The sequence below is a fragment of the Carettochelys insculpta genome, chromosome 1 (genome assembly GCF_033958435.1).
Source record: "Carettochelys insculpta isolate YL-2023 chromosome 1, ASM3395843v1, whole genome shotgun sequence".
In the NCBI taxonomy this organism is placed as follows: Eukaryota; Metazoa; Chordata; order Testudines; family Carettochelyidae; genus Carettochelys; species Carettochelys insculpta.
In genome coordinates this window covers 42,233,534-42,244,423 of record NC_134137.1, presented here as the reverse complement: position 1 = coordinate 42,244,423, position 10,890 = coordinate 42,233,534, and the positions used below count along the sequence as shown (strand labels likewise).

Sequence of the window (10,890 nt, the reverse complement as noted above, 5' to 3'; positions counted from 1 at the left end):
CAGCGGCTGCTGACTAGATGCCCAGTGCTGAAGGCAGCACCGTGCCCACAGCAGTACAGAATTAAGGATGGAAATTCCATGCTATGTCATTCTCTTTCATATGCATCCTTCAGAGCTGGTCTTCTGGTCAGCAACCACTGTTCTCTACCTTCCCAGCTCTGAAGGCAGTGCTGTTGCCAGGAGCAGTGCAGAAGTAAGGCTAGCAGTACCTCCTACAGCTTTGTCATCTTAATTCCTTTTGGGCTCAGGACCCTATAAATACAACTGTGAAACATATTTAAAATAGCTGAAATAGAGAAATTTACTATTTTAAAAATTCTGTGACTGGGAAATTGACCAATATGTACTGTGAATTTGATAGCCCCACCCCACCCCCCAACAACAACCAGGAAGAGATGGGAGAATTAACTGAAGGGAAGGGGCAAGGGATAGCCCACTGGTTTGAGCACTGGCCTGCTTAACCCTGGATTGTGAGCTCAATGCTTGAGGGCCATTTAGGGATCTGGGGAAATCAAGGACAGGGACAGGTCCTGCTGTGACAGCAGGGGACTGGACTCAATAACCTCTGAGGGTCCCTTCCAGCTCTGAGATAGGAAATCTCTCTCCCCCTGCTTCCCATGGAAGAGCAGCTGAATCCTCTGATTTGCAAAAGTCCAGGGACAGAGAAACCTGTTGACATGAATGATGCTACTCGAGAGAGCTCAGTTACTTTTTTGTGATTGTACAGCACCATGCCTTTGTGGCAATCATGGAGAAAGTCTTTTAAGAGTGGCCAAAATAGAGCAGAGTTTAACATAGAACTAAACAACAGAGGACTGTCCTTGCTGTTCTAAAATCTAGCATAAAAAACTAACTTTCATGACACAAAATATTGGACAAATGCAAAAATCTGATTTTGTAACTCTGCATGGCAGCTGGCTTTGATGCAACAGTGAAATGCAGAGGTTCAGTGAGGAGAATAAGGGTTTTGCTATTAGCTGCTGATAGGGCAGCCCAGAATGCTATAATCTTTGACAATGTTGTGGCTAAGCTTCAGGACATCGTGTACCCAGAACAAGCAGGTATAACTCTGATTGCAAGTACTGACTAATTCCCTGGAAAACATTACACCAATTACTATGAACAGTCGTCATTAGCTTGGAATACAGAGACTGGTTGGATTACAGGAATCCCGTTAGGGTTGTCACCCAGTGTGCTCATCTTGCCAGTGAGCCTGCCCAAACCCCTAGGAAAAAGTAATGGACAACCACGGAGATTGCTATCCAGGTCCTGTATGTTACTCCTGCACATTGCCACCAACTTCCTTGTTATTTCTGAAAAGATAAAACAAGCAAAATATACATTCATCTACAAACCTTAGCTGCAAAAATGACCAAGACCTGCTGTCTCCCAGAGAAGACATTTGTGGGTGGAGTATTTTAGAGTCCTAGGCTTTGTATGTTCCAGAAGAGGGCTCCCAAGCACCAAAATGGGATTGTCAGCCTCATTCTTTGGGGTTTCAGTGAGCAACCTTAGCATGCCCCAGTCACAATCCAAAATGCTGGTTATGGGATGAGAGGGGAGACTGTCATGACAAGATGAAAAAATATCACTCTAAGGCAACATTTCATTTTCTTCTCCCGCTCTACACAGTGTTCCCTCTGTTGCAGACAGCCATTTTCTCACTCTCTTTTTTAAGCATTACTGACTACTACTAGGAAAAACAAAACAGCAGAAATGTAGCACTTTAAAGACGAACAAAATGGTTTGTTCGGTGATGAGCTTTCGTGGGACAGACCCACTTCATCAGATCAATCTCATTTCCAATACGTCTAGATTCATTTCCAATACTTCTAGGAGTAGCTCTAGCAGCTCTCTATACTAGAGGGACAGAGTTGAGCTTATATAAAGAAAGGCAGGATCACAATTGATTTGCCTCCTTGCTTTTTGGCAGGAGGATGCTGACTGCTTGTAAGATGCTGGGAGACCACCACAATTAGTCAAGTAACTTTTTCCATCTTAAAAAAATCCATTTCTTTGACCCAGTTCCCTGTAGCTCAACCACCAACTATATATGAACAAATATCAGTAATGGAGCTCAAAACTTGTCTCAAAAAACAGCTAGAAATCTTTAGCATGAAAATGGACTCAAAGATTAAGTATAACAAAAGGTGCTTGATTGGACATGAGTGACTTTCTAATGCTAAATTCTGAAGCCAAAGTTAGGTAGAATAATTAAGAACAAAGTCTAATTTCCAGGTATGCTTGATTTCACATCATTCCTGCAATACAGTTCCTTTAGCAATTTTGACTGCACTCATCCAAACATGATAGAATTATAATGTTTCTCTGACGTGAATGTACTTTGATTAAAGTCACAAACTCTCTGGATGACTGTCTCTAGCCCATATTAAAATTACTTTTGCCCTGCTAGACTGAAACGACATGAATCAGAGAAACGAGTAAGCATGTTGTACCTGCCCAAAAGTTGAACAAGGGTATCAGACAATTTATCGATGTTTTCTAAAGGATGGATATCTTCTGAGCCACAGAAATGCTATGTTGTAAGACAAATTAAAAGGTTATCTGAGACTCCATTGGTTGTAAACCAAAGACCAGCAACGAGACAGAGTTCTCAGATAAAGACTAGTTTACACTAGGATTTAAACTGTGCAAATATCACTTTAGTGTGATTATAGTACACTGAGTAACCGAGAGAAATAAATCAGAAGGTAAATAGGGTGAGACTCTCTTCAGTTGATTCCAGTATATCACAGAATACTCTTTAAATCGTCTAAAAATGAAAGAAGACATCAAAATATCATTGCAAGAGAGTAATTTTACCTGTATATGATTACCTTCTGCCGAAAAGGTATTAAAGCATTTTAAAGCAGTTATGCAACATTTAATGCAGAATATTTTAAAAATTTCATATATAAAGATATCCGTGATCGCTGGCAACTCTATTTCTGCATACAGCATTGATCCAATGAAAGTAAATGAAAGTCAAGGGGTCAGATCCTGGGCTGCACAGCATTAACAGATTCTGGACATTCAAGCAAGCAAAACTGGGACAGGGAATACAATCCCTATGCATCATTTGGTGATACTGTATCTCTTATACTATTCACGTCAGTGCTGTTAAAAGCTGGAATTAGTTGGAGCAGCCTCTACACTTACCTCTGGGAACTGATTGGTCACAGAGAAGGCCCAGAAACAGGGAAGTGCAGTACCAGTTGAACCTCTCTAATCTGGAACTCTTGTCCAGCAAAATCCATAAATCTGGCATTTTAGTAAGCTAGATGGCCATTTATCATGGGCATGGCTAAGTTTTCTGTGGTCCTGTAAAGTTTTGTTTATAGCTACCAGTCCTAGCTCTCAGTGTTCTGTACTGTTACTTAGAAGACATTTGGGGTAAGTTACAGCTAAGAGCCCACTAAACTGTGGAAGTGTTGGTAATGTGCTTGAAGATAGTGACCTCCTGTCATTTGGCAAATTCTCTCATCTGACACCAGTCAGGTCCTGAGGGTGTCAGATCTGAGAGGTTCAACCTGTACCTTGCCCCCTCATTTTGTGATGTGTGTGCTCCCAATTATATCCCAGAATTTGGCTCACATTATCCAATTGAAATTGCCTGGGAGATTTCAGAAGTTAGAGTGACCAAGTATGAAATAAAGGCAGGATATCAGAAAATTCCATCTTTTGTCAGGCGACCTTATATTTTTCCTATTTTTGTAGCTATTCCAGCCCCACTCCAGCAAATTATTTTTACCCATTACAGGAATAAAAAGAGGAGACATGTCAATGGATAAAATCATATTTGGGCACAGCAGGGTACTACAGAGATCAGAAGACAAACAGTTGAAGAACCTTTCACCTTTGAATCATTGATTCAAGTCTCATCTAAGATGGCAGAAGCTGAAGTAGCCACCACACAATGAATTTCTCTAGAAGTTGCTTATCTTATTTATTTCTCATAGACACATTTCACAAAGACCATAAAAATTACTACCTTTGCTCAAAGTGATAGTTGAAGTACCCTCCCAAGGATTTGTGGGACATGACAACTGATTGTACTTACCCTTTACATTAAAGTTTTCACAAACAGAATTGAAAACACTGGCAGTATGATATGAGGAAGCTTTCTATCTACAAGGGTTGCCAGTCTGAAAATTGTCATGAGCACTGAATATTTATTCAAAAATAGTATTTATTCCATAGAAAGAATCTTTGCATATATCAGAAGGCACAAACATTCTAAATTTACTCTGTGCACCTTAAATACAAAAAAGCTGAAGTATAAGAATTTTAACAATGGAAAAGCAATGACATCAAAAAGAAACAGTCACAGCAGCATTAATAACTTAGTCGTAAATTTTCCTTCATCTTGGTTTGTTTATATAGTATTAGTTTCCTGAAAATTCCATCAGTTTGCATTATTTGGTGATATCACTGACCATTTTAGTTCCACTGATTGCATGGTACTAATGGTATCAGTGATTTCACAAACTGATTTACTCTGGGAGGCATTAACAAAGGTGTACCAGAGAATTTCATGAACAAACACATTTTCAAAGAGAATCACAAGGTGAGCGGCATACTCCAGAGCAACACTGTTACTGAGGGTATTTAGCCCATATCTCATCTCAAGTTACCTTTCATTTTAGATTTACATTTCATCTTTCAAAAGGAATTTAATATATAACATAAAGACACTGAAAGATCTATGTCTCTGCGTACACACACCCACAGCCTTGCATCAAATTACCTCAGTGAGAAAGGCGGACTGAAAATGGCTTAATTGTATCTTTTGATGCTCTGCTCATCTCATAATATAGACTGCATTTAGAATAGGTAGATTTCACACATGGTAGTATTTCTAATATAATGACTAGGAAGGAGTTCTATGCTGATTAAAACTTTTGCAGGGGAGAACACCAACATATCTTGCTAAAAGGAATAGTCTTTTATATTACATTTTTATTTTGCAAGAAAATAAATTATACAACTTAAAAAATAAAATTCAAAAAATTAAGCAGTACATCAAAATAGTTCAGCCAGACTGCCAAAAAGAAACTGCTACCATTCAAAATTGTACAGCATTATTATCTCAGTATGTAGTGGCACACATTCAAAATTGTAAATAACATATGTAGATAGATATTACAACCTAGAAACTCAAGTTTGCTTAACACTCCAGACTACATATAGTGTATAATGACAGGAAAGCTTTCATGTATTGTTTATTTCACAAAGAATATTTCATATGACCTTGAAGAATTTACAAAGATAGCATCCCAGTCATTTAAATGAAAATAGAAAACTGGTTTGAGTCTAAGACAGCAAATAATTCTGTAAAACTATCATCATTTTTCACCCATTTGCGTTTGTTTTGTTTTGTTTTTTTTAATTTGCAATTTACAGGATGAAATCCCAATGCAAATCAATATAAAATGCTGACTATTCAGAATATTACATTTTAGAAAAGGTGAAAACAACCACCAATTGTTTTCTTTTTTGAAATGTAACTATATTACGTTCAAAATAAGTGCAAGAAAATCTGATGACTAAACAAGCTTTGGACACAAACAGTAGAAAGAAAAATGGAAGACTTCAGAATTAAAACTGAGATCTTCATTAAGTTATTGGGACAGAGAAGATTTAACAGTATTTCTCAATTGAATGAGACATTAAGGATGTGATAAACTGTGTTTTCACATCAATAATAGTTTCACTCCATACCTGTTCACTGTGACAGTGTGAGTGGCACTATGTGTTTCAGCACCTCTTTAAGCTAGTTCTTTGGAAATATACAGTCATCACTAAACTTCAGCTTCAAAAGTGCATTGTTGCCATATTGCAAGCAAAGAATCTCATTTTTATTTTGATGTGAACTCCTCCCATCCCCAAAACACATTACTGCATGTATCTGCTCATGCTTCAGATAACATTAGCTTTAAATGCATGTTGGTAACAGTAACCTGATGAAAGATGGTAGATGGGACTCTGCATGTTTTGGAGGTTGCTGGTCTGATTTATTGATTCAATTTTTTAAAAAATCTCTTTTCAAACAGAAATCTAATAGAAATGTAACATTGTTATAAACATGCTGTCAATTATAAACTCCCCTCATCCACATATTGAAGCATGGTGAAATAATTTACAGATTATAATTTTTGAATATGCTAGTGTAAAAGGGAGAAATGCAAATAACTAGCATTTAGAGTTCGTTGCTGTCTGGATGCAAAATTGGGCCAAACAGTTTATGAAAGCTGTCTCCTAGACTTTGGTTAGGACCTAAGAGATAAGCATTGCCCACTTTTATATTTAACTATCTTGCATGTTCCAATGCTTCATGGCTATTAGTCTCCAATTTAATAATGCAAACTGTTCCATATTTCAAATATGTGCTCAGATCATCATAATGGAATTATTTTAAAATTCTGGCTTGTTTGCCATCTCCCCCCCACCCCCCCGCTCTCCAATTATTCGCAAATGGACATTTATTACTATTCATCTTAAAATCAAGTTACAAATGCTGAAAATCTTGTGGCACCATACAAAAAGATTTCTATTCTTAGAACAAATTTTCATTTTCTAAATTTAAAATGTTGGTGAATGTGTTACCAGCAAAATACAGAGAGCACCAATATGTTTTATAATGAATTTAGCAACATTTTAAGGTTATGAATCCCATGTTTCCATCCTACCTTAAAGGTGAAGTATGTTTTCACAGTATCCACTCATTTATAAAAATAAATAAAGCCATATCAATGTATGCAGTGAGATTTAAATAAGAGTTTAAAATTGCTGTGTATCAGTTTTCCTTCCTCTTTTGCATGGCCATGAAGTCTTCCTTGAGCTGAAGATGTCTTATTTGGCAAGATGTCAAATATGCATTGCTCTAAGGAACTTTCATGGGCCCATAATTCAGTGATAAGACACACAGCTCTGATCTATACTAGGAGTTCATATCAGCTGTCTCAGAGATGTGAAAAATTCACTCCTCAAAGACATTTTATCAATATAACTCCCATAGTATCACAGCTAGGCTGAAAGATGAATTCTACCGTCAACTAGTTACTGCCTCACGGAGAGATGGATTATGTGCACTAATGGGAAAATCCCTCCTGATGGCATAGGTAGTGTCTACCCTGAAGTGCTACAGGAGGACAGCTGTTCTGCTGTAGCATTTAAGTGTTGACAAGCCCAGACTGCAAGGCAGTAAAAGACTATCCCCACAATTTTCTTTTGTTAAGATGCCCTTATTTTAATTATTACAGTAAATCATGCAAACTTCTGTTTAACCACTCAACTAAGGAAAATATTTTTCTTTTTTAATTTTTTTTTTTTTGGAAGAGAGTAAAATTATGGGGTCTTTCCATATTATCGGAAATAAACAAGTAGGTTTTTCACCTGGGTTGGTAAATTTTCAGGACAATTTTGCAAGGCTGCCTGACAGCATCTAAAAGAAGAGTATTCATATGCTGCCAAGTGAAAGCTAACTTACCCCAGCCTCCAAACCAGCAAACTCTCTGCTCCAGTGGTACCTATGTCATCAGTCCAGTACACATTGGAACATCTGACAGCTACATGAGCCAGAGGCTACTTAACATGGCTGAAGAAAAAGGGAACCTTTAAAATTTGCCAAATATATCTCAGGAATTTTCTCAATTCCTCTTTGCACATTAAAACATGGAGTTTTTTTCTTCCTTAAACCTTTGGTGGTCTCCTTTAGCTACATTCTTTACCTCTTGGTTCAGGTGAGCAAGAGGTAGCTGGTGCTTTATTTATTTTAAAGGAAACTGACTGAAGAAAATAACGAGGAATTTCTAAAATGTGCAGTCACTGGAACATCTGGAGAGGATGCTAATTGCCCAGAATTTGCAAAGGCTTATTTTCTCAAAGAGGACTTGTTAATCAGATACTTTTAATGTCTTCAGATTTATGTAGTCATTCAAATATTAAATGTGCAAGGGAATACACTTGATATTTATGTTCACTGTAGCAGACCCAGCCATAAGATAGTACATGGGGAAGAAAGCTGCACCTTTTCAAAAGAAGTGTAATGAACCATCTGCCCAGATAAAATAAGCAATGTATATCCATATGTTTACAGCAAACAATATAAAACAATGATTTCCTGCTTAAGGAAAAACAACATCCACAAGTTGGAAATATTTTTATGTCACTTGTATGTCAATACTAAAATCCAGTTACTATATTGAAGCACTGCTTGAGCTAACAGGTTGTTACTGTAACAAATACATATCTTTTATGATGTATCTGTCTCCCTCTCAAATGTTATACATAAAAAGGATCACCAAAGGTGGACAGTACATTTACTCTGTTGATCCAAAACACAAAGTGAAAGTGCTACTTCTAGTCCTAATTGCATTTAAAAAACAACCAAAAAACAAACAATAGCAGTTCCTCAGTGCATGAGTATTTGAAGGTCTTTGTGTGTGTGCAAGTATTGTTCATCTAAAAACCCAAACCTGTATTTCTTCCTGGTGGGTGTAACGCAAATCTACTTTAAAAAGCTCACAAACGGGCTCTTCATGAATGCAAGTTTCTCACAAAACAGCATGCTGTTACAGTGTGCAACATGAAGGGAATGCCATCATGCTAGCTGAATGAGATTGGCAAAATATAGTCTTCTTGTAAGATAAGGCAGGGATTTTAATATGTAATGAAAGTCAAAGTGAGTTCTTCTCCAGCATGAAACTGTTGCAGCTGTCTGCCCACGCACCCTTCAATTTGTGTTCTTGGCATCTTAGAGTCTTCAAATTATGCCATGTATATGAACGTGTTGATATCTGATTCATCTCTTCTGATATATTTGTGCTCTATAAGCCATTCAATTTGCTCTTTTATCATTTTCTTTTGCGGCAAGAACATGTTTTTCAATATTTCTACCAGTTCAGTTTGAAGCTGAGCATTAGTAATTTTCTTCCGCATTTTCATTATTTGGATAATAGCCTCCTAGTAGGGGGGATAAAAAAGAAAAGCATTTTTGGAAATACTGGGTACAAGTAGCAAAATGAATACACAGGGTTAATTGGGAGGCTGTGGGAGAGGAAAGAGAGCAAATCAATGTGATGAACATTCTTTTTTTTTCCCCTAAATATGATGCTTATAGGAAATTTAGCCTGTTGAGTTGTAACACTAGATCTTACCAAAGCACATAAAATAGGCACAGAGAGACAGCCGTTCTAGTCTATATACTATCAAAACAAAAAAGCAGTCCAGTAGCACTTTAAAGACTAACAAAATAATTTATTAGGTGATGAGCTTTCATGGGACAGATCCACTTCTTCAGATCATAGCCGTACCAGAACAGATTCTTTCGACACTTCCATCCAAAGGAATTCTTCCGACACACCTATGAACAACAGTCTGACTCTCTCGACACCCCCTACCAACACCAAAAGAAGAACAACTCTAGGTGGACTCCCCCTGACAGCCGTAGTGAAAGTCTGGATTTCTACATACAATGCTTCCGGCAACCATGCTCAGACTGACATTATAAGCAAACAATACCAAATGAGAGACAATCTCAACTACGCTGAACGCTTTGCTGTCCAGAGTCTCAAAAATAACCCAGACATTATAATCAAACCAGCTGACAAAGGGCGTGCTGTTGTCATCATGAATAAGTTAGACTGTGAACAGGAGGCAGCCAGACAACTCTCCAACACCACATTTTACAGGCCTCTTTCCACTAATCCCACTTTGGAATTCCAAAAGAAATAACAACTACTTAAGGAACTCCGTGCTGCTACTTGGGACCTTCTTCACTCAGGCACACCATCTGAGCCCCAACCTGGATTATTCTATTTATTTCCCAAAATCCACAAACCTGGAAACCCCAGACGCCCTATCATTTCGGGTATCAGCACCCTTACCACCGGACTATCCAGTTATGTGGACCCCCTCCTCAAACCCTATGCCACCAACACTCCCAGCTATTCTGAGATAGCTCTGATTTCCTGAGTAAAATACAAAACATCAGAAAAGTTCCTGACAACACCTTCCTTGCCGCCATAAATGTAGAGGCTCTGTACGCTAATATTCCACACGAAGACAGATTACAAGCGATCAGGAATACCATCCCTGATGTAACTTTGTTCTCACCCACAATTATTTCTGATTTGGGAACAATTTATACCTCCAGATTAGTGAAACTGCTATAGGCACCCACATGGCCCCACAATATGCTAAAATATTTATGGCTGACCTGGAACAACAATTCCTCAGCTCTCGTCCCCTATTACCCCTCCTCTACCTCAGATACATTGATGACATCTTTAAGATTTGGACCCATGGTATAAAGACTCTAGAAGAATTCCACAGAGACTTTAACAATCTGCACCTCACCATCAACTTATGCCTTGACTACTCCATGTTAGAGACACATTTCCTGGACACTACAGTACAAATGAAGGACGGCCTGATCGGTACCACTCTCTACCGGAAACCCATTGATTGCTACACTTACCTACACGCTTCTAGCTTCCATTCTGCACACACATCTAGATCCATTGTTTACAGTCAAGCCCTTAAGTACAATCGCATTTGCTCTGATCCTACTGACAGAGATCAAAAACTACAAGATCTTTACCAAATATTCATAAACCTGAATTACCCACCAAGAGAAATAAAAAAACAAATCAACACAGCCAGACGATTACCCAGAAACCAGCTACTCCAAGATAGGCCCAAAAAAGCCAAGAACAGAACACCACTGGTCATTACCTACAGCCCCCAACTCAAACCACTGCAACACATTATTAAAGACCTATAACCTATCCTTAATCAGGATGCCACACTCCAGAAAGCACTAGGTGACAGGCCTGTCCTCTCCTACAGACAACCTCCCAACCTTATGAGGATTCTCACCAACAACCA

The 10,890-nt window shown here is 38.2% G+C and overlaps 1 protein-coding gene across 1 annotated transcript in view; it reads right to left on the bottom strand.

Annotated features, from left to right (window-relative positions):
- Positions 1-3,512: 3,512 nt before the first annotated feature.
- The window catches only part of CUL5 (cullin 5), an 85,115-nt gene continuing 77,737 nt past the window's right edge, over positions 3,513-10,890 (bottom strand). Inside the window, exon 19 of the mRNA XM_074984850.1 lies at positions 3,513-8,964. Within this exon, the coding sequence (XP_074840951.1) occupies positions 8,770-8,964 (195 nt within the window). The 3' untranslated portion in view covers positions 3,513-8,769. The remainder of the gene's footprint in view (positions 8,965-10,890) is intronic.